Source organism: Pocillopora verrucosa, chromosome 6 (assembly GCF_036669915.1).
Source record: "Pocillopora verrucosa isolate sample1 chromosome 6, ASM3666991v2, whole genome shotgun sequence".
NCBI classification, from domain to species: domain Eukaryota; kingdom Metazoa; phylum Cnidaria; class Anthozoa; order Scleractinia; family Pocilloporidae; genus Pocillopora; species Pocillopora verrucosa.
Window position 1 is genome coordinate 24,532,797 of NC_089317.1, and position 23,407 is coordinate 24,556,203.

General features: G+C 37.8%; 3 protein-coding genes across 3 annotated transcripts; all 3 read right to left on the bottom strand.

Moving 5' to 3' along the window:
* Positions 1–43: 43 nt before the first annotated feature.
* Positions 44–3,279, bottom strand: LOC131798240 (L-rhamnose-binding lectin SML). The gene is made up of 7 exons (XM_059115903.2): positions 3,161–3,279; positions 2,799–2,871; positions 2,038–2,340; positions 1,548–1,695; positions 1,144–1,295; positions 854–901; positions 44–297 (listed from the first exon to the last, which is right to left on the bottom strand). The coding sequence occupies exons 1-6, from the start codon at positions 3,179–3,181 to the stop codon at positions 861–863; spliced, it is 738 nt and encodes a 245-aa protein (XP_058971886.1). The 5' UTR covers positions 3,182–3,279; the 3' UTR covers positions 44–297; positions 854–860.
* Positions 3,280–5,386: 2,107 nt separating this feature from the next.
* On the bottom strand, positions 5,387–9,602 carry LOC131798231 (uncharacterized). The gene is made up of 6 exons (XM_059115890.2): positions 9,158–9,602; positions 8,428–8,474; positions 7,326–7,370; positions 6,911–6,964; positions 6,363–6,512; positions 5,387–6,012 (listed from the first exon to the last, which is right to left on the bottom strand). Exons 1-6 carry the CDS (start codon positions 9,472–9,474, stop codon positions 5,537–5,539), a joined length of 1,089 nt encoding a protein of 362 aa, XP_058971873.2. The 5' UTR covers positions 9,475–9,602; the 3' UTR covers positions 5,387–5,536.
* A 4,309-nt stretch (positions 9,603–13,911) lies between these two features.
* Positions 13,912–23,353, bottom strand: LOC131798209 (ankyrin repeat domain-containing protein 42-like). The gene is made up of 17 exons (XM_059115862.2): positions 23,243–23,353; positions 23,007–23,161; positions 22,282–22,389; positions 22,079–22,124; positions 21,903–21,976; positions 21,363–21,440; positions 20,927–20,984; positions 20,722–20,819; positions 20,083–20,152; positions 19,855–19,887; positions 19,310–19,435; positions 19,136–19,192; positions 18,840–18,932; positions 18,491–18,568; positions 16,445–16,571; positions 15,786–15,924; positions 13,912–15,155 (listed from the first exon to the last, which is right to left on the bottom strand). Exons 1-17 carry the CDS (start codon positions 23,247–23,249, stop codon positions 15,000–15,002), a joined length of 1,503 nt encoding a protein of 500 aa, XP_058971845.1. The 5' UTR covers positions 23,250–23,353; the 3' UTR covers positions 13,912–14,999.
* Positions 23,354–23,407: the final 54 nt, after the last annotated feature.

Here is a 23,407-nt window from a genome sequence, read left to right on the forward strand (position 1 = left end):
AAAGTCATAAGCTTGCCCAATGGGTTACAATGCGAAAATCCGCCTTCGTGCTCAAGTCTCTTATGGTCTCTCAAGGATGTGCTGCAATTTAATCTGTTTTTGCTTTGGGTTTCTTTTATTTAATATTGCTTCTATTTCTCTCATAGCAGTTCAGAATCAATGCTACTTCTGTGAAATATTCATAAAAAAGATCGCTGGCACAACCATGCTCGAGTGTATCCTTTGATGTTATCATTTAATAGTTTGGGTACTCTGTTCTGTGTTCTCCATTTGCGTCAGACTTTCTCATCTCTTCTTCTGTGGATGCGACAAACAGTGAAAAGAATTTCTGCATAAAATAAAGCAAACTGATTTAACCGTAACAGTCTGTTCAACTCTTACTCGAACTTGCAATTATAGAATGGCAGAGAAAAAGTCTCATTAGTTTTTTTCGTGTTTCTAGTCATTTATATTGCTTCCATACTTTGCTTTCGTGTACTTGGGCTGCCCATCAGGAAACCCTCAGCTGTCTCCCAAACGCAAGTGCAATGTACTTGATGGGGGAAAGAGTCCAATGGTTTAGGCACCAGTAGGTGGTATATCATACTCGAGCTCCGCCGTTACGAAGAAACTCTGGAAACCATGAACACCAAACACGGGCCTGGAGTGTTTGGGTTACAAAGACCAGTCATGCACATGGGAGATCAGGACATGTAAGCAAAAAACAAACCAAAAAGTAGTTGCCGTTACCGTGTGGAATGGCTCGTTATCTTCAGTACGTTCACATTTTGAGATGTCTCAGGTGTCCATGGTTTTCGGAGTTTTAAACAAGCTTGAGAGAATCAATAACGATGTCCTTGACATAACTCCTTACCTCATTTTTAAATTGAAAAACTTTTAGCCATTTCTTCCGCGTTTTTTACTAAAGAAAAAGAAAATTCCACCATTTTTAAATCCATTTTTTTTCAATTCATTCAATCATTCATTTTCTGCTTTGAACTTAACAGACAAAAAAACTCTTAACTAAGAAAGACAAAAATATGGGAACCTCAGGTCCCTGGGTTGTCTGATGGCTCAACCTAAGTCCAACTCTTAAACTGATTGACGGCCTTCTTACAGGTTCGTTCCTCATTTCGATCCTCGGTAATTAATAAGTTGCCTTACTTATGGTTTTTCCTGCTTGACAATGATAATCCACTTGAAGGTACTTGTGTGTCTTTCCACAAGGATTTCCAAATGCTTCATTGGACGCTTCGAGTTCACAAACGTTTTGACCATTACATTTTTTTTTCACCATCTGATCTGACTTTGGAGACCTGCAGAAAATTAAAGATGGAAGGAAAATGACAAGAAACAACAAAGAATTAAACCAAAAAGAAAAATCAGGGAGGTGGAAAACAACGAGATAGGAAGTTTATATAGGAGACTAAAAGTGACGGTTTTCAAAGTCTCGATTAACAAACCCTTCTTAATCTATTTCTGCCTCTGAGCTGTCATATTTTTAGCACTACCACGATTCAATGACTTAGTTTGTCAATGTTGGTGAAGCTGTTCACTTATTCACTTACTTGCATTGGTTGTTTTCAGCTAGTTGTCCTCCGCATGTCCATTTATCTGTTCTTCCGTAGTTAGCATCGACAACTTGTATAGTTTGTGTCTCCGGACATGTAATATTTTCCGGTGGACTGAACTCGCAAATGGATTTTTTAATCATCTCTGTAAAAGTGTAACAATTGCAAAAAAAAAACATATATGAACACTGGGAGGGGAAAGCTTGTCTGACTGGAAAATAGCTATATTTTATGGAGAGTACACTGAGAAAGAAAAGATTCGATTATTAACCACCAAGGATAGAATAAGCAGCTCTATATTGAGCTCAGTTTTTCAAGAATCTTACTATATGTGACAACATTTAGTAGCAAATAATGTTTTTTTTCTTTTGTAATCACACCTTGTTTTATTTCCACTTTTGCGACAATGATAAAACTCTGAACTAGGCAGATTAGCACTTCCTGATTTAGTTTTATGGAGACGGCACCAGAGGCACCAACACCTTACCTGACTTGCAGAGGTAATAAACTTGTAAGTACTTCTTTACTCCGGCGCATTCTGGAGGATCTCCATACGCATCTTTGCTCGACTCCAGCTCACAGGTATTAGAATCGTCGCAAGTCTCCTGCACCATGGACAACACGGTGTCAAAGTCGACTTTGCAAGTGACGTTGATAAGCTGCTCACCGTCAATGCAGATGTCATTATGCTGTCGTCCATAACTCGCCCAAATCGTAGATAAGACGTTTTGCTTCGGGCAGGTTAGAGTCCTTGCCGGTTCACCATCGCATATGGTCTCCACGAAGAATTCTTTGAGTGCAAGGGAAAGAAAAAATTATGAGTGACAATCAGATTATTAAGATTTACATTACAACGAGAGCGTAAGGCGAAGGAAAGCTTACAAATAGGCTTGCCAATGAAATGGCGAAACTTTACAATTGCTGAGAGTCAGCCAAACTTTTTCTCACAGCTGGGTAACTCAGTCTGAGAGATTCCTATTCATGAGCATTGCATTTTTTTCTTAGGTTTGCGTAAGTTTCACAAACCGAAAATAGCTCGACACAGTTAATGGCCATTGGAAATTCAAGCTGTAATCATTTATTAACGGGGCTGGTTTACATAGAGTATAAAAGCAATAATGAATTTCTTTTTGATATAGAATAATAAACCTTCTTTTGACTAACTCACATTTAGGAAAAAATAAAACACAAGCAACAAACAAACTAGGGCATTGTTCCATAAAATCTGTCAAGTATTTTGGCAATTACCACTTGCTAGTTCTGCTTCGTGGACAATGGCAATCGTCAAAAACGCAAAAATAATAACAGCAGATGTACTGATCTGAAAGAAAAGTAAGACATCATGGTGAAGTTGAGCGCTAGAGAAGAGATAGTGGAGAAATGTTTCATAAAGAATATGTGGAAATTGCCGTCGAACACTCGCTTGATTCATAAACTTACCCGAAAAGATTTTGTACAAATACTTGCTGACTATTATTTACGAAGCAGGAAATAATGTGTTTGCTACATGTGTCCATTTTCTCTCAAAAACAAAAACAGATCATGAAGCCATGATAACATAAATATAAATTTGGAATTCTATGAAAAGGATAAGGGGTTGATGCGTTTACCTTCTCTCTCGAGACTACCATCTCCTTTGGCTATCAATACGACAAAATATATATAATGTAACTGCTTAATAACAAAAGTCACTTCAATCTGCTCTTTGTTTTTTGAAATTATGTCGTCTGTTTTCTTAAAAGAATCATTTATTCTGTCACCCAACAAGTGTCTCACTCGATGAATAGAAAACAAGTTATTCGTTAAGGACACCCGCACAACAATGGCAGGACAACCAGCTAAACTGACAATCAAAGGACCACTCCTCAAACTTATTTTATTTTTTTTTTGGATATTTATACCAAACAAAGAGCACCAAGCAAGGCGATTGAATTTCCCCGTAAAGTCTTGTTTTTTAAGTAATCCCATAGCATTGCTATCGTCATCGTCATCATCATCCCGACGACCTCATTCAGACTTCCATCGCAAAAGGTCTCCATACAGTCACGACTCTAATCGCGTACGAGCTGGTCTTTGCTTAAACGGATCCTCTATGTGTTGGTAGGTAAATGTGCGTCTGAGCCAGCTGCCACAACTACCTCGTTTTACAGGAGGAGGAGCGCATAGTATTATCTTGTGAGCAACTTCCTGCTCACTAACAGCGTTCCGCTAATATTGTCTAGAGAAGCATCTATCTCTGACGTTGGTTTCTCTTTTCTTCAGGTCACAATAGAATGTTCCCATTAGTGGCGCCTCTGAATCATCTCATAATCTGTGCCGCTCCAAACATGAATTTCTTCGCTCCAAACAAGAACTTCTTCGCTCCAAACACGAACGTCTTCGCTCCAAACATTAACTTCTTATCCAAGGCAATAATTAGAGACCCTGTACCTGATCCATACAGTAAAATTGGCTCTTCAAAAGCTTGGAAAACTTAACTTTTACGTTCCTTTGAAATGGCTATTTTCTGAAGTTTAGAGCAGGCTTCAGCAAGTTTTATTTCAATATTAAGCGTAGATCAATGCGAACCTTCAACAGTAAAATTGGCTCTTCAAAAGCTTGGAAAACTTAACTTTTACGTTCCTTTGAAATGGCTATTTTCTGAAGTTTAGAGCAGGCTTCAGCAAGTTTTATTTCAATATTAAGCGTAGATCAATGCGAACCTTCAACACTCCCCCCCCCCCCCCCCCCCGCACAGTCCACGGGTATTTGAGCATTTGAAGATTGGTTTGTTCAATAACCTGCCCTAAGGGTTAAAATTACGTCCAAATGGCTCACCCATTTTTGAACGATTGTTTGCCTGATCGATAGGTCTGTTCTGACTGTGTTGTAAAAAGCTAAAAAGTTGCCCGCTGGAATGTCAAAACGTTGCTGAAAAATTGCCAAAAATCTAAAAAAGTGCTACCTAAATTTCAAAAGTTGCCACCTAAATTTCTTGATATTTTTATATCAACGTTGAGTAAAAGCTTTACTTCTCGTTCTTCACAATAATTGCTACCATGGCTTGAAATTTAGCTTTAAAAAGTTGCTCGCACGTATGGGTGTCATGTAAGGGTACTCAATTTTCCAACGGAACACTGACACATGGGCACTTGAACGAAATTAGCTCCACTGATGGTTCGAAAGGTTGATCAATATTCAAGAAATTCGCATAAATAGAGGTTTTCTATAAAATCGTCGAGTTTTTTGCGCTTAATATGTGCTCTAAACCTGGATATTGCTGAAAAAATGCTCAGAAGGACAAACGTTGCTCGAGGTTGCTAGGGGTTGCTCCCAAATGCAAAATGCTACTCCAAACGTCAAAAGTTGCCGAGCACAAGCGGGACAGGCCTAACGATCAAAGAATTCTGATAGCAAAGTCACATATTTTTTCCGCTTGTTAGCATCGTTCTAAAATGTGAAAATTGTATTTCTATGCCATTCAGTCACGAAAGCAGACTATTTACCTTTAAGCACCTTCATTAAAACATGCGTATTACGCTGGAAAGACTTTTCGCTTCCGCTTCAAATGTCCCACTCCACCCAGGTAAGGTTCAAATTTTCCACTACTGGGACCGGAAGACAATCGAATGCCCGTGGGTTGTCTGAAGGGGAGGGATGCTGAAGAGTCTCACTTGAAGGTATCACGGCTCCAGTATGCAGAGTATGAACAAGCTCTCCCTTGAAATAGTTCTAACCTACGTGTAGCCGTACCTTTCCGTACGATGAAATGAAATAGAAAAAACTGCAAACAGGCCATTGGTTTCAATCATCGGACAAATCACCTTAACCAAACCAGTTTTATTGCCATGAAAAATCTTATCAAGACCCTATTGTTTATTTTAAAGTATCATGTTAAAAAAAAGATGAGTTTGACTCATTTTAAATTGTTTTATGTAGAAAACAGGAGGAACGACCAAAGGCTACAGCTTTCTCCAATGGCCATTGTCATTTTAAATTTGACGAAATTACTTTGTGCAGACAACACACGTCAGTTCATGCCCATGGATGTACGGTCCGCATGTTAAGGCGTGTCCACAATCTCCCTGTACCATATACAAAAGAGCTCCATTTGTGTCTCTGTGGCTTCCAGGTACAGCCTCTGCACCCTCGTCAACGCACACATATTCACTGGGATGGGCATGGTCATAGTGTGAGCTCATCAGATACCCCTTGTATTCTCTGGTCCATCCCGAGGGGCACTTATTTGTTCCAGGTATCATTATTTGGGAGCCACGTTTCCTGACGTAACACACAGCGCACGGTGCGTCATGCTGGTCTAGGTTCGAAAGGCCTGGGAACCCAGAGGTTTCATACTCGGTGCCATAGATTGCTCCTGTACCTTGAAAGCCACCAATGACTTTTCCATAAATTGGGCTGTCGGTGAGACAAACGAAGTTTGTTCCGTCACCAGCGTGTGTATAATATCCACTGCCCATAAATCCTACCAAAAAATGAAAAAAAGACAGAGCCTTGAGCTAGCTTCAGCCTTTATATCAGTTTTAAAGTCAATTATAGTTTTTTTCTAAGACTTGATATGGTTTGTTTGTTGTTTTGTGCGTCCTGCTTGTCTGTTTTTGTTGTTGTTGTTTTTTGCTGCTGCTCCTGTTTTTTTATTTGTTTTGCCTTTTTTCCTTTTATGGCACAATATTTGGGGTCTCTACATGGGTGTACTGATCTGTTAAAATAATATCAACGAGAGAAAAGTGGTGGTTTTTAATCAAGAACAACATCCCGACAACATCCGAGAACAACTTGAATTCCTCGGGTCACCAACGTTTCTTTCCTCCCTACCTCCGTACACTAAAGTTGCATCGCCAGAGCAGTTCTTTCGTCCCCAGCGGTTGTAACTGACACCTGACAGCCCATATCCTTCTTGTCCTTTTTTTCTTTGAGGGCCAGGAGGTCCCTGGGGTCCAGTACTTCCCGTTCGGCCGACGTCACCTCATCAAAATACAAAGTTATCAGCGTGTAATGCTTTGGTACATTAGCCATAAAGACGCTTAGTGTTGGTTTAGAAAATCTCCATCTTTTAGGCAACATTATAAAACCGGTAGGTTTGATTGATAAGGTTAATGTCTTTTGTTCATTTTTTTTTCTTTCGGAGGAATTTGACTTACTTCAGCATAATATGAAGAAAAATTGTCTAACCAGGCAAAATTTAACTTAGCACTGCGTCATCCTTAGAGGCTAAAAACAATTAGAGTCATGTATTCTGCTTGTTTCCCTTAAAAATGTTTTTTTTTAATTTTGTTAATTTTAAATTTAATTTGGAATCAAGGAAGTCGTTTAGCTGAAAATCTTACGTTAACCGATCGCAACCCTTAATTCCATGGTAATACCTTTTGGTCCCGGAAGTCCTCTCGGTCCTGCGGGTCCTTCTCTTCCATCCCGTCCTGGAAATGGATTTTGATAATATGATATAGTACACTTTAGTTATTTTTATTTGAAACTTAAGTCGTAATAAACAGAAAAAGGGAAAATTGACTTATTTTGCTGACAATGCGCGGCAAGAGAGATAAGTCTCTTTGGTAAGGAGACAATTTACCAGACAAATTGTGATCTTATTCATGCTAACTGCTGAATAAGAGGTATTGTTGCTTTCTTTTCTGTTTTTTTTTCCTTTTTTTTTCTCTTCTGGCGTTTATTATTATCACTTTCTGGCGTTTATCATTATCACTTTCAGCATTTCCATATGCATGAATGTCATTCTTTTTTCGTATCATTATTATCAGCATAATATCATAATTATATTACCAGCAGGTCCAGGGGAGCCTGACATGCCATCTCTTCCGTCTCGACCTGAAAAAGTTTTGAAGCGAAGATTTTAAGCGCATTTGATCATACATTTTAAGTAATTTGCGTAGTATTCACTATAATCATTATGGAAGACAAAATTGCACGGAATTACTGGAATAATCAAATGTTTGTTCATTCCACACTGATTGGCGTGACATCTTGAGCATGGAAATGGATCTGTGGATTGTGGAGTCAATATATCCGAATAAATTGACTCATTTGATAAATGATATGAACTGATCGAAAATCTTTCTACTAGAAGTTTTTCGATTAAAGTTATCTAGAAGAATATCACGCCATGTGTATTTTGTGTGACATTGGCCATTTTGACAATTTCAATCGGCGTCGATTTTTATCAGGCTTTTTTGAGACATTGTTTGAAGACTTTTAATAATCATTGGTTCCTTGAAGAGAGGAAGAACAACCATGCTGTAAACGAAGGAAAAACGATAAAAGCCAAATAAAAGTACATACAAGTGAATAAGTTGTCATCAAATATGATTCAGTTTTCAAAGAGACGTTTCAAGTTTATTGAAATATACTGTCGCAAAAAATTGAGGTCAACTGAGTGTGACAACGAAACAGCAAAATGCGTCTGAGTTGATATCTTACTGTGTTTGTCAGATTTTGATGGCATAAAAATTTGAAGCGGCCACTCAATAACCCAAACAAAAGTGTTATAAATATTCTTATAGACTCGATAGCAGGTATGGATAGATAGCTAGAAAGGACTTTTGAAACCCTTTGAATCATATTGACATTACCGGTGCTTCTAAACCAAACGGTCGCATTTGAGGAGGCTGGTTTCCGACTCCGGCGCAAATCAATTCTCTCAAATGAAGTCGAAACTGAGCAAAATTTTCCGAATCTTTGAAAACTCCACAGGAAATCTCTATGATCCCAAAATGGGGGGAGGGAAGATTAGGATTGTTTCAGGCCAACGTACCTCCCTTTACGCCAGATGTCTCTGTGCCGTGCTTCGTATTTAATTGATAAATAACTGTCAAACAATCAAAGTACTTATGATAGCAACAATGAGCACATATTATTCTTAACTAACCTCGAAGGGAAGACTTGAGACGCAATTCTTTCAAAAGGTTATCTGTCCTGCAAAGGAGATAATTAAAGGACATCTGGAGTATCTAAAATTTAATATCCATGAGCATTCATTTATTCACGAGATAAGACCCTAAGGGGCCCAATAATTGAACAAATCCTCTCTTAACCTTCGCCTTCAGCACTTTCTATCTTTAATTTCCACCTTCCTTATTGTTCAGTGTTGGAACATCTCTTCCCTTTTTCGTGTTGTCAGTGCTGACTCTCGGGCGAATACTTGCGTGACGGTCATCCGAGAAAACGTAATTTTGTATCTCTTTACGTGATGTGTATGTTTATAGACTAACAAGATGCGAACACATATTCATTACATCCGCTATCTTTGTTTACACGTGGCTAAATCAACTTCTGCGATGCAACGGGCAGTGATTTGTGCGCATTCCTAGAGAGATCAGTAATTTCACCGAATATAATAACTCATGATTTTGCGAGGTAATCACGTAGGTACTTTGAAGACCTTGAGCTCAATTGAGACATTATCATGAGTTATTTTTTATATTCCTGTTTATTATTTATTTGTTTTTCAGTACCTTGACTCAGTAAACGAAATCAATGTTCAACTCTAAGATTAAATCGGCGTCATTACGTTTAAATGGTTTCATTAAAGGTAGCATTATAATCAAGCTTTAGTTACATTCAAGAAATAGCCTGCTCCATAATTTAACACACTTTACCTGGTCTCCAGTGCTACAAGTTTCTTGGTGAGATCTGACAAATTAGTCTTAGGATTAGCACTTCTCCTGTGTCTTGAGGAGCTTAGCAGTCCGTTTGTCTCCATCTCAGACTGGGTGTACTCCGAACGTTTCTTTGAAATTTCATTCAGCTTTTTCTCAACTTCCTTAAGTCGTCTTTCCGTAGAGGCCAAAGTAATGAATTGAAATATTACACACGCAATCAGGCCCGCTATCACCACAACGAGCAAAGGGCTAGCTTGTTTTGCCAACGGATAACGTTGGTCAGGTTTTCGTTCCTTATCTGGGATTGTCTCCATCACGGTAAACGAGCGAGCGACAAAAACACGGAAGTGTACCAAAGTTCTGATAAAATGAATTCTTACTCCACTTGTTTGACTTAAAGTCAGCTCGAGTGAATGATTAGTGTACGTGATGACGAACCTAATTCTTTAAAAATGCTTCAGTACTTGGGGAAGTAGGTTTCGTTTACATCGATCATTTGATCATTTCAAAGTACAGCGAGTCTTAAATTTTCACACGTGGGATATCTGTGATAAGCTGGTGCGTACTTTGAACTAAAATATCGAGTCCCTCAACGAAGCCATTAGTTTTTTTAAAATATGTTGCTTGTCATTCACTGTTCCTAAAATATCTCGATTTAAAGACAGTTCACCAGTCTTTTGTGACTGTTTTCATCTTTCTCTACATTTAATTGCAGTTGTATGTGTAGTATGACTTGTCATCATCTTTCTTTCTCTTTTTTCCTTTTTGTGTTGGTTTAGCTTATTAGTGAATATATAATAATGCACCCGTTTTCAAAAATGTTGCAATTTAAAAATATGTATGAATATTTATACCTTTTCTTTTCCATTAAAAGGTGATGACAGTATAAATTAAAAGGACAATTTTCATAACGAAAGTACAATCGCTGTTGTCAAAATGAGAAGCAGCACTCTCAAGTAGTAAATGAATTTAATGAAGCTATGGTTATTTATAATTATGAATCTGTAACATTCAGGTAACATGCAATCTGCATTCGTCATTTAGTCATGATACCTGATCTCTAGTGCAACAAGTCTCTTGGTAAGATCTGAAAAATTGGCCTTTAAATCAGCATTTCGCCTATATCAGCTGAGCTGAGCGATCCTTTCCTCTCATTTTCGGGCAAATTGTGCTCAGTACCTTTTTTCGAAATTTCTTTCAGCTCGCTCTCAACTGACGCCATTCGCCTTTCCACCGAGATAAATGTGACAAACAGAAACACTACACAAACGATTGGGCCCAAAATCACCTAGAGAGCGCGAAACAACCTAATTTCCATGACGGGAAACTTTTGGAAGGTTTACGTTTACATCTGCAACTTGTTCCATAACGGTAAACGAGTGAATGACAAACTCAGCACCTTGGCGGTTACTAGTATCGGCTTTCAGGTGAAAGAGGAAGAATTCTTGAGTTGTCGTGTTTTCTCTGTACTGATTCCGGCTGACCAGTACATCAGTGTGAAGTATGAGAGTGAGTAATTCGAAACCTGTAAAGAACTTGGTTAATATACCGGAAATAAGGTTTCATTTACATGCATGTCTCTGTCAAAAAAAAAAGAAGAAGCAGGTCGCACTAGCTGAGCCATCATGAGCAGTGGTATGAGACTATCTGTTTGCCTTCCTTAAGAAGATCGTATCTTCGGACGTGTTGAGCATTTTTCAAATGAGTCTCATAAAATCCAACAAAAGTAGTAACAACGGCCAACCAGAGCGAAGTAAAGTATGACAAGGAGCAAATGAAAAGTCAGAATCAAAACAACAAAACAACCTGAAGAGCGGGAAATTGCAAGTGACTAGGTCACAATCGGTGTTACTCTTTGCAACTTATTTGGTTGAGGTGGCAGGAGCTTCAGAACCAATTAAAAAGCAGAGTAAAGCGAAAAAGGGGCACTCTAGAATTACATTCGACAAATATTGACTTACCAACGGTTATTACAAATAGCTGTGACTCAGACAACCAATTCCACGGGTTTTTTTTCATGCAATTTTGACAGATACGTACTTTTTGTTTCTTCATCTAAACGTAAGTTGGCAATTTCTGACGATAGCGGTTATTGCTCCCAAAAAACAAATTTGTACTTAGCCCGCAAATTTGATGCGCGGATTGTTTGCGTGAATCGGAACTGTACAGGAACTTCGTGTACCTGCATTAACAACCAGTTGACACAAAACCGAATTTGGAAATGAGAAACCATATAATGTAAATTTTATCATTAAAGTATGGTTAGTAATTTCTTGTGTCAAATGAAATTGTACGGTTGCAAAATTTTCGCCCCACTAATGGTTCAGTGGAACGACATTTTCGACAAATTTCTGGGTGAGAAATTGTCCACGACTGGTGATCAGTGTTAGAGACAAAAAGAAAGAAATCTCATCAAATATCGAGTAATCTTGAACTTATTTAGTCTATAACAGAGAATAAGCCGCATTTGTCTTATCAAAAGTTTTAGCGACGAGAAGAAAACGTGTTATGATCAACAACACATGCCGGGGAAAACGTTCTGGAGTAAATTTTCTTTAATCTTTACAACCTTTTTGAGAAGTGTGTTCGTCAGGTACTAGATCTACAAGTACACACCCTTCAAAGTCACCTCTTTTGTGTTATGTGATAGGGAATTAGGGAAGCAGAGGAACACTCAAAGATTAACTAAGACTATCATTTATCGAAAAAATGTTTTTAGAGCACAGAAACCATCCCAGCTGACTGCAATGAAACTATTAACTTGATAATAATGCATTGTTTGAGTACTAGTTTCACCGCTTCAGTGGAGAATAAATTCAACTTATTATATATTAACAAAGTGGTCTGCTAACATAGGATGGTTTTAATTGTCTCATGTTTACTTTTGAAAAGAAAACCTGTATGTTATGTTAAAGATGAATTACACCCTTGTGTAACTTAAAGCCAATTGGCTGTTTAACTTCAGTGTTAAGGGCAGGTTACAAAAGGGAGTGTGTGAATTTGAAAGTTTTCAGTAGATTACAACAGTGTGTAGATGCTGTGAACTGAAGCAAAGAAGCGTGGGAAAACTTAACCCTGCCAGTAATTTTCAAGAAATTACGAAACTGAAAAGCCTAACATTACAGGGCATATTGAAGTGTCGACAACATTCTTTTTCTGTGGGAATTCGATAGGGTGATTCACTCAAGAAACGTTTGGCGATTGATCGCGTAACTTTGGGAGCAAGCTATGGCTGCTGTGTTTTTCAAGTACACAACTGATAAGGCGAAATTTCCAAGTAGAGATCAAACCTTTGGCTACAAAAAGAGGTCAGTGGAAGCTTTTTTGACAAGCAATGGTTGGTATTCAGTCAGTAACCAAGTGTTTCATTCCGGTCCTTCGTACGGCACGGCTAAAGAGCAGATGTTATCGCAAGCTAAAGCACTACGAGACATTGAAGAGCTCGTTAAATGGAGACCCTCATTAAGGGAATTCTTCAAAGATACTTTAATAATAGTGGGTCAAGTTTACGACATTGATTCCTTGTTGAAAACTTCCGATGTGGATAAAAAACCCACCAAAAAAGAGAAAAAGGGCAAACAAGCAGTGAAGCTCGATTTGGAATCTAGGGAGGAATGCTCCGTCAAGGAAAACCCCGTTTCTCTCAACGACGACACAAAATCTGAATTGAAAAGCGCTAATGAGACAACCAAACCCGTAAAATTCGGTCATTCGGGCGTGACAAGCCCAGAAAGCCTGCAACTCAAGAATGCCCCTCGTCCTTCCCGAAATCGCCGAATGGGATCTGCCTCGAAGGTGACGAGCCGACCAATTGTAAATTATCCTAAAGCACCCGTCAAAACAGCCAAGAATAAAGCAACCACAAGAATGTTGATTTCTGGTCGTTGTTCAAGCGACATCAACTCAAACCTTTTGACTGCCCTTGAATGCGGAGCAGAACTGGTCTATGACGAAGACGATATGACCCCGTTGTATCTCCCATGTTTGGAAGATGAAGAAGAGGAAGAACGGTTGGTTGAAGAGGGGCAGCCGTGTAGGTGCCGAGAGTATGGGAGCTTTCATGTGGAGACTTTCGTCAAGATGGATAGTTGTGTGAGAAAACTCTGTTGCACAAATGTAAATGTGGACCCATCAGAGCGAGTTGTGGTCTGATGTTTAAAAACTACAAACAAAACGTTATTGACCCTCTAAATACCACATCCTTTATATCATCATATTGATGCTCTAGTGACTAATTTAAAATAATTTTATGGAAACTTATGAATCCGTTCACAAATGGTTAACAAAATACAACTAATGGGTCACTTCGTTCGTCAGTTAACCAGCTTTTGAGCAAGAAATTAGCAATCATCCCGTCGGTCAGCATTGCGATTGTACTCGAGCGACTTTATTCCGCGCCTCCACACTAATCCTAGTGAGGCGTTGTTGTTCAATAAATGAACGCATGTAGCAGCCTGTCTATCTGATCATTCGGTTGATGGGTCAGTCGGTCGATAAGCGGTTTGATAGTTTGGTAAAATATTGTTCCGTCAGTTTGAGAGGATCGGTAAAGAAAAATAGGGAAATGGAAGAATGTGCTTTTAGACTAGCAAGTATTATAAAACGCCGCCAACCTCAACGACAATGAGGCGAAGGTTGAGATATATATTTTGGTTCACTGACTTGCGTCAATGATTCACAACTTGATTAGTTTTACAACGAATTCTTTTTATATCAATTTTGGTCTTGACCATGAAATGTTTAAATGTCATGAGTAAGGTCGGAATAAAAATAAGTTATTGAGCACGAGTTTTGAAACTTAGTAGCTCGAAAAGTCGTCAACAAGTTGTCATGCATTGCGAAACGAACCACACGTTGACCACCAGAGGGCTTTTGAAGAAAAGAAAAAAGGAAAACGTGTTCTTCAATTTAAAGGAACACATTTATTGCCTTAATGTAATGCACATGTCTGTGGATCAAATTTCAGATCAAGTTGGCAAGCGAACGTACATGTAATTTTACCTGCGCCAATCACCAGTAATATAAAGATTTAAATAATCGATCAATCGTCATCGTTGTAAAGAGAATATAAGAAAATCATATGTTTCATAAATCTAAAAATCATTTACAACATTAAAGACAGATCAGTCTACTCTGAAACAAATCTTGTAAAAGCAGAGAAAGATGTTATTCCAATTTCATGAACGTGAGGCTGGGGAAGATCTAAGTCCTCAAAGAGGAAGTGATTCTCAAAACTTCACATATCGTGGTCCGACGATCTACCAAATAGCTCGCTGGTGGGCCAGGCCAAGTTCGACTTCCAAGCAACGCATGTGAAGAAATTTCGGTATACTGCCTGGATTGGAAATGTCGAGAGCGTTGTGTTTATAATTGGAAAAGAAAAGATGGTGAGAAAATGGGTAAATGAAGCTCCACACAACTTCAAGCGGCATCGGTATCAAAGGGCAGTCATGGTCTCCAATTTCAGACAAGTTGAAACTGTGTTAGCTTTGATTTCAGAACTAATCAGAAGGTTTAAATGGGGTTTAAAATTTGGCCATCTAACGGCTAACTCAAAATGATCCTTTCTAGAAAGGTCAAAGTTTTTGCGGTTACCTTCTCTTACTACTTCCAGTTAAAATTTGTTAAGTTTTACACCTAACGGCTAAAATTTTCTAGCCATTTTACGACTAGCTACTACTTAACCCCATTGAAATCCTCTTTTCAGTTCTGCTTTTAACTAGTATGACTTCTTTTCTAGAAAAATTATTATTATTATTATTATTATTATTATACACAGATCTTATAAATATGCGATTATGCCTCTTAAGAGTTTGTCTCGTCATGTAAGAGATGTTAGTCAGTCCTTATCCAGGCAGTGAATTGTCCTCGGACTAGAGACTCCTCTTCTGACGAATATTCCAGTGGTGGTCGTGTCTAATCGTTTGGCTTTCTTTTTCTTGCGTCGTAACGCAGTTTGCTGTGTCGAGGTTGACGATCGTTGAAATTCAGATGACTGCAATGAAATTTTAAAACATTAAAAAAAACTGAAAGAGAAAATGGGAGGCTTCTCTCCAGGGTGAGTAAAGTCGCAAACTGTAATGATAAACAAGGACCCCCCCCCCTCTCCCCCAGTAAAAGGAATCTAGCCCCCACATCCGTTAACCCTCATAAGAAAAAAAATACTGATTTACACCACCCATCAATCACTAACAGAGAGAATATAAAAGAAAATGGTCAATTTAATAAAATAGTTCAAAACCGTTAAAGATTAGGGTACTTTTCTGAAAAGCGCTAAAAAATAAACGACAATAGGAAATAAGATAAAGTGAACTGAAATACGCTTTGATAAAAAAAAGAAAGGAAAAACATGAGAAATTTCGAGTGGCTGACAGGAGACTAATTAGCCATCACAAAACGCATCTAAGGAGAGGAACTTGGAAATCAAAACAGAACTGACATGTAAAATGCTTAAACCTTGGTTAATGTAGTACAACTGTAGAGGTCATCCTGCCTTGTCTCCTCCTTTACATTCAAAAGGTGAACAACCAAACTCAGTGACATCCATAGCGATGATATATTTTAAAAACAGACGCTTCCTAAACTACTCCTAGGTACAACTGCCAGTTACAGTGAAAAATCTTACCGTGGCGTTTCTGCCGCGCTCGTCTTCCAGCTGAAGGGTAAGAGTGTGTATCTGAGCACGCAGTTTGTCCATTTGGGCCTCCAGCCTTTCTCGTTTTTCTCGCTCATATTCCAGCTGAGCTTCTAACTCGCGTATAACCCTGAATTAAACGAGACAGAGACCAAATATAACAATATGCTACGAGCAATAATTATTCCCTAATGACTAGCCAGGAAAAAGAACACTGATTAAGTTCAAGTAAATAAAAATTCGCGATCACGAAATACAATTAATGTTTTCCTTATTGAAATTTCCATGAACGCTACTATTTGTTGCTAAAAAGCAACAAAGTGACCGAAAATAAACATTTTACTTTGATTCCGACAACAGCAAGGAAAAAAAGAAAGATCCTTCTGTAATCAGTGTCGAAGTTGAGCAGAATTGCAAGAATTGTTAAAACTGAGGTCTGTGTCATCTTTCGAAGCCGAGGTCGACTTCCGCCATCGCTCAAAACCGAATTCAAAATTCTTTTAATACGCAGGCCTAAAAACTATCGTCTATAGGTATGACCAAACGAAAACTGTACCAGCTAGAACTAAGGGCGTCCTTTTAGCCAATCAGAATTACAAGTGTGGCAACGATGTACCATAATGATGTGAATTGTCTGTCTCTATATGTACCTAGCACTTTCTCTCTCTTCTTCAAGTTTCTTTTGGTCTTCATCCAAAACTCCTCCCAGCTGTCTGTAGTTCATTTTGGCTACATCTAACAGATGCGCCAACTCATCAATTTTCCGCTTAGCACGACCTGCATGCAAAATAAAGGACCTTAATATGGAAGTAAGAGATACAAGGTTATATGATTACTACTTGCGCTCCTAGAATGAAGGTGCAACCTGAATAGAAGTGTCCCAGAGGAAACGTTTCTCCGTTTAAAGACACGTTTAATGGATAGTGAGTGAAGGTATGGTATAAACGGCTCTTTCAACCATCTCTCAAGTTTACCGAAAAGCTGAAATCGACCACATTCAAATTAGTATTAACCAATCACCCACGAGGAATGTTGGGATGATCGCTCAATACAGGTTCCAAAGTAAAAGGATATTACAAAAGACAATGCAAACAGGCCGTTGGGATTTAGTCAAGGGTGACCACGACCGTTAAATAGAGATGAGCACTTAATAGAGGTAAAATACAGCGTCTGGGGGGAAAGGATTTCGGGACTGTCACAATTGACCGGGTGAACGCTTAATACGATGCCGCTTAATAAAAGTACGACTGTCTTTAAGAAGAGAACAGTGAGAGGAACTTTGAAGCTGATGACAGAAATCAAATAGGCAGAAGGTTCAGGAATAATAACAATAATAATAATAATAATAATAAATAAGATATAGAAAAATAGGAATAGAAATGAGGTCCCAAATGTGAATGAAACCAGTTATGAAAAAGTCATTGTGGGTATGTATCAGTTGTTCATTTTTTAGTACCTTGGGCGTCTTCAAGTCGCTTCTGCTTGGTGTCCTGAACAAGATCGTCCGAGATTTCCGGTAGAAAGGTTGGAAAATCATTACCTTCCGGATCTCGGTCGTCGCGAAGAAGAAAAGGAAAAGCTAAAGGATAAAAAGTAGAAACGAAAGAGAAAGGAAGAAGAAGAGGTTTTATAGATACTAGGTTGAGCATAGAAGGTTGTTACATTGGGATCCCTCGTCTGGTAAACCCAGCAAACGTCCTTGCATTAAGCTGACCGGGCAAATATCAAGTTTATATTTTGAGTCCTTGGTATGTCGTTGCCGAAAGTTAAACTCATGGGCGGGAGAATGATTTCAAATCAAAGTGCGGATAAAATCGCACACGTACAAACGTAAAGAGTCTTTCGACGATTTTCAAAGGATTGAAAGGTTAAGCCCACGTGTTGCTTCTTAAAGGCCCACTACGGCGTTAAAGTCTTCAACAATTAACCAGGAAAGAATTTCTCCTTTCGACATCAATACAATATCAAGAAGATAAGTGATGAGAATACAGAAAAATATCCATTAGGGGATCACTACCTGATCCAATATCAAACTCTCAGAGCTAACATCATAAGAACTGTATGGCAGAAAGTAAGGACAATTGCTTGTGAGATCGTGGGATTGAAAGGCTTGAGAGATGATTTCACCGGAAACTTGACGTGTTACACGAAGCCAGAATAACGGGATTGAAAAAAGAAAAAAAAACACCCTTGAACGAATCAAAGTATAATGGACTCGACAACGCCGCAAACTTGCCGAGAAAAACAAAGGAGGTGGGTGAGGACGGTGGGTTTTCAGGAGGAAATCAAAAAGAGGCAGTGTCGAGACCAGAAAGAAATTTTAATTGAACAGAATTAGCAAATTTTACTGAGATGAAAGAAAGTCTATCGGATGGAGGGAGCAAAGGCTCAAGATAGTAATTTCAATTTTTATGATACCATTTTGCGGAGAGGAGAATAAAAGGAGAGTACAGCAATAAAACAAAGAGAAAACAGTGATGGGTCAATAATGGAAAGGCAATATGATTGTGACCGTTACATTTGTCGGTATGTGTTTATCATCATTTAGTCATCAAATTTATTCATTTTTTTAAAAGCACAACAATTTCATTTCTGTAAAAAAAAAAAAGGAGAAATAAATTCATTCTCATGGTATTCTTGGGTGAGCCAAACGAAGTAAAAATAACTAAAAGATTAATATAAATAAGTAAATGCACCTCTGGCCTCGGCTTTAGACTGTGGTTCAGATGGCTTGAAGTCTTCTGCTCCTTCGTCTACAACGTTTTCTTCATCGTCTAATGAGCAAGAAAAAATGTGAAATGCAATAGGAAAGCAAATTATAAGGACGAAACATGCAAACAATGAATGGAGAATTTTAAAAAAGGTAGGTGTTAAATATACTACACATTTAACGAGCTTCGCAAGAAAGATTATTTTAGTTAAGGCGGTAATAAAAACGGGAATTTAATAGAGTCAAATGTATTTTTTAACTATAACTGAACTCTTTATTACAGGTACATGTGGGTTCTGCAGTAATTTTCCTTTGTAAGGTAATGGAATATTCACCTGAGTCGCCTCCAAGAATTGCAACACAGCCAAGGCGACCAAACCTACGGGCCACATCTTTGGGTGTTTCACCAGCGGAGTTGACAATTCTCACTGAGGATTAAAAACAATGACTTATTTTAAATCTAACAAGTCACAAAGGCCGTGAGTTCCACAATGACAGGTTTAAAATGATGCTATCACTGTGGAATAAGTTTATCGTTTCGTTTCTTTTTCTTTTTTTCTTTTTTTTTTTTCAATTACACCGTATTTAAGTGAAAGTACAGTGTAACAACAGAAAATGAAAATTTACTTACAGTTTGCTCCATTTTCAACAAGCCACTGTAACACTTGAACGTGGCCATTTCCTGCAGCTAAAGTTAAATGACAAATTATAACACTAAGTAAGAACGAAAGGGATAACGTGCATGTTAGTCGTGCTCTTCGAAAAAAAAAACAGTGTTTTTTTTACCAATATCCAAACTCTGTACCTTTATGTGCAGGGGTGGAACCTTTGTCATCCCTTTCATTCACAGATACGACCCCAGTCTCTATTAGCATCTTCAACTGGGCCAGGTCGCCATTGTATGCTGCCACATGGGCAGGGAAAGCTAGGTCTAAGATGAGACACAAACATACAGTAGTAAGAATGTAATAATTCTCAGTCATATTTATAATTTATTATCTCTCTCACACACACTATAATTGGTCAATTTCAGTGTAGGGCTTGGTTAGTTCAAAAGTTGGTTTGGATTAAAATCCCCTTCCTCTATTTGAACGCAAAGATGTAATAAATATCTTACTAACTCAATCTGTACTGTAAATTATGGAACCTTTTTTTTTCTCTTGAGTTCAGTCTGTAACTTACCAAGAAAAGACCTTGAACTTGGTCAGTTATTTAAAGATTGCAGAGCCAGTTCAACACTTTAATGTTATTGCAATGCTTATCAGGAGGCAGCCTCTCAGTAGATACATCTAAAATGCATTTAGACCAAAATTAAATCATTCAAGAAGTGTGATGCACTGATAAACTTACTTTCTTCATCTTCAGGGTGAAGCAAGTCATATTCTGAAAATGGTTAAAAAAAAAAAGAAAAGAAAAATGACTAATTGCCCAAGTGAAGAAGGATGACTGTCATGTATTAGGAACTCATACACTGTATGTACACATCAATGATATGTATTTACCAAGTTTAAAATTGAAATTTTTAGCATACAAAGGAAAAAATTAATTTTAGATACCACAGAAGAAAAACTGACATACCGACTGCATTAAGATAGTCAATACAATCCTTTTTGTAGAATTGCTGAGCAAGATTTTTGGGTGTGTCACCCTATTCAAAAAAAGAAAGATAAAATAAGACATTCACACAACAGTGTCTAACTGATAAAAAAATTATTTATGATCGTTTGAAGATTTTTGTAAAAAACTATTACCTGGGTAATTAGTATCATTACTAATGAATTTTTTTTTCACTGGCAGGACTTTCTGAAACCATGGGAGGAGAGTATTTTCCCATTTGGAACACACCTATACATCAAGGGATATCATATTTAACATTTTAATTAACCCACATGAAAAGCTATTCATGAGCCATACAAGAGCCCACAAATATGCAGTTTGCTGATGTTGATTGGAAAAGAAGTTCTTAAATTTTTCTCATTAAGAGGGGAGAACTGGACACCTCATGAGAAAACAACTGCATTACTCCCAACCTCCAATCAAGTAATGGCATTCTAGTTTCTTGCAATTGCTTGAGACAGAATGGCATATTTGTCTCATGCTTTGTCATAAGAAGTCTGTAAAAACAATTTGCTTTGAGTATTAGATTTTTCAAAAAGTTCAAATTGTAACTAACATAATGCAAAGTTGCTATACACTACTCCTCACATTGGCATGTACCTGGTCATTGCGCGCATTCATTGTGTGATCAATGCTTGCTCCAGCACAAACAATAAACTTGAGACAAGGAAGATGACCTTCACTTGCAGCCAGATGAGCTGGATAAGATGAACAATATGGGTGTTAAATAAAAAAAAATCATATACACTTAAAATTTAAGGTAAGTAAATTTACCAGAGGCTACAGCTGGGCAACAAATACAAACCTGGTGTACTTCCAGAATGATCAACCTCATCCACACTTGCCCCCCACCTGGAGAGAAGCTACATGGAACAACAGGAATAAAAATAAAATTGAGTTTCAAATGATTTCTTGTAACATAATTCATTAGGGGCTATTTCATTTTCATTTGCTTTCACATTACAGTGTATGGCACACTTCAGAAAACCATAAACATCAGAAATACTGGTACTCATGGGATGTGATTGCATTCAAAGAAAATACCCAATTGGGTTTTGGAGAATATCAATCTGTCAGTATCAAATCAAAATGTTCATGGTTTTCTGAATCTCACAGTAACTACTAGGTAATATGAATAAGACGCCAATTGATGCTAGTTTTATTACTTCATTTAAACATGATCAAGAGACTCTTCCTATGTTATACATTGTATTTGGAAGCATATAAGGGTCTGAGGTTACCTGAAGACAGCCCAGTCTCCCATGGAAAGCAGCACAATGAACTGGGGTCCAGCCCATGTTGTCAGTGGCATTAATGTCCTAAATGATATGAAGTTCAACCATATTAAGCCCAATTCTTATCCTGCTGGCATATTAGTGACTTTGTGTATTATTTTGAAATATTATTTTTTAAGGTAAAAAATGACCTTGGCAAGTCAAGCATTGATGATGTTGAAACTTGCACCTTCTTCATACTAGTTGGGAATGACTACCAAATACTTTTTTACACTACAGTATCTCAAATATTGCATATTCATTATCAAAGCATTTATTTATGGTTCAGCTGCCTACTTTGAAATTTTCTGATAACCTAAAGTGGTTCTCAAAAGTAGATGAACAACAATTTGCAATGTGAAGGTTTCATGAAATATTAAGATGAACAACAATTTGCAATGTGAAGGTTTCATGAAATATTAGGTTGCCTTTGTGCCTCAACATAACAAGCTGGTCTTCTTATTATTAAAATGTTTGGCATAAAGTTATGTCTTCCAGATAACTCACCACACCATGCCTGAGTATTGACTGCAAACAGTAAGAATTCCCATGGGCTGCAGCCAAATGTGCTGCGGTACAACCTGCCACAAAAAGTCATAAGACACTCACTGATCAACTGTCCCAACATATATAGCAGGCCCAGTGTCATTTAAAAGGTGCAATAATTGCAAAATCAAATTTACCTCTATTGTCCTTGTCATTTAGATCAGCCCCATTTGCAGCTAAGGCCTTTAAAAAAAAGAAAAATCAATTATTACACACTACACATTACTGCCATTTCTACACACTCAAAATTCATAACATGTATCTGGCTATCTAACAGGTATCATCACAAATAAATCAAATAATTGTACATTTGTTTGCCAAGAGTGAACAAGTGTTTCACCTGTAAACAAGCATCTTGTCCCCTGATTGCTGCCAGATGTGATGGTGTCCACCCTTGAGGAGTTTTGTCTGAGTGATCAGCTCCATGCCAAAGTAGCCAATGTAAGCACTTTAAAGAAATAAGTAATATCATATTATAAGAAAAGCATCACACAATCAGAAAGAAGGCTTCTCTAAAGGAACTAGGAGCAATGGTGACATCAAAATGGGGTCTCCTCTTCCTCGTTGAGACTTACAAGAATTGTGTGGATAGAAGCTTATGGGGGTTTGTCTCATTCTTATTTTTTTGGTTAATATTTATTAATCTTATTATTTCTACCCTATGTTCTATGAATTACAATGTTAATTTCAAAAATTACTAGAGGATTGAAAATTCTGCTCCATTTTTGTCATTAATAAGAAAATAAATTTCCTGAAAATAATTAATAAAACATAAAATAAAACACTGTTGATTGTCACCATCAAATTAAATATTTAAATGATTACTCCATTGGGAATACATTGTGCCGGATGAGCAAGCATAAAAATTACAAAAAAAGTAATTTCGTTAAGGGAGATCAGTTCTGATCCTAATTAAAAACACATTAACATAATACACGGTGGGGAATTAACAAATCTGCAAAGTAAACTAAGTCGAATAAACAAGACTGAATTTATAACGCGTACTTGTCGCGCACTCGTAAAAAATCCACAGTTTTTTAGTCCTATTACATTGTAAGTTCATACCTCTAAGCTGCCATGATGAGCTGCCCAGTGCAACGGAGTGAATTTAAATTTGCCATCAGCATCGTTTATTCCGGCACCTCTTTGGACCATACTTTGCAATTCCAAAACGTCGCCATAGCGAACCGCTTCATGAATATTAGCGAGACGAACTTTCTCTGCATAATAAATCAAAATGAGAAAATAATACAATTAGCTGGTAAACCGAATATTGACCTACTTGTTTTCACCGAAATTACCTGGCATCGCTAGATAACTGAATTTCGAAAGATCGAACGAATATATGTAGAGACTATTTTAAGAAGATGGCGGCACGTTCCCAAAACATTCAGTTGCCATGAAGAACCCGCTGCCCACAAAAACAGCGAAAAGACTCAACTTCCGGTATAAATTTAGATTTCTAA

Excerpts from the sequence above, each read along its gene's own strand:
- LOC131798240 (XM_059115903.2), bottom strand. The coding sequence starts at position 3,181 with ATGGTAGTCTCGAGAGAGAAG. Across the intron at positions 2,341-2,798 it reads CGAAGCAGAACTAGCAAGTG|AATTCTTCGTGGAGACCATA; the intron begins GTAATTGCCAAA and ends TTGCACTCAAAG. Across the intron at positions 1,296-1,547 it reads GCTGAAAACAACCAATGCAA|GTCTCCAAAGTCAGATCAGA; the intron begins GTAAGTGAATAA and ends AATTTTCTGCAG.
- LOC131798231 (XM_059115890.2), bottom strand. The coding sequence starts at position 9,474 with ATGGAGACAATCCCAGATAAGGAACGAAAACCTGACCAACGTTATCCG. Across the intron at positions 8,475-9,157 it reads CTTGTAGCACTGGAGACCAG|GACAGATAACCTTTTGAAAG; the intron begins GTAAAGTGTGTT and ends TCTCCTTTGCAG. Across the intron at positions 6,013-6,362 it reads TGCAACTTTAGTGTACGGAG|GATTTATGGGCAGTGGATAT; the intron begins GTAGGGAGGAAA and ends ATTTTTTGGTAG.
- LOC131798209 (XM_059115862.2), bottom strand. Across the intron at positions 21,977-22,078 it reads AAATGACAAGGACAATAGAG|GTTGTACCGCAGCACATTTG; the intron begins GTAAATTTGATT and ends TTTTTGTGGCAG. Across the intron at positions 19,436-19,854 it reads TCACCCTGAAGATGAAGAAA|ACCTAGCTTTCCCTGCCCAT; the intron begins GTAAGTTTATCA and ends GTCTCATCTTAG.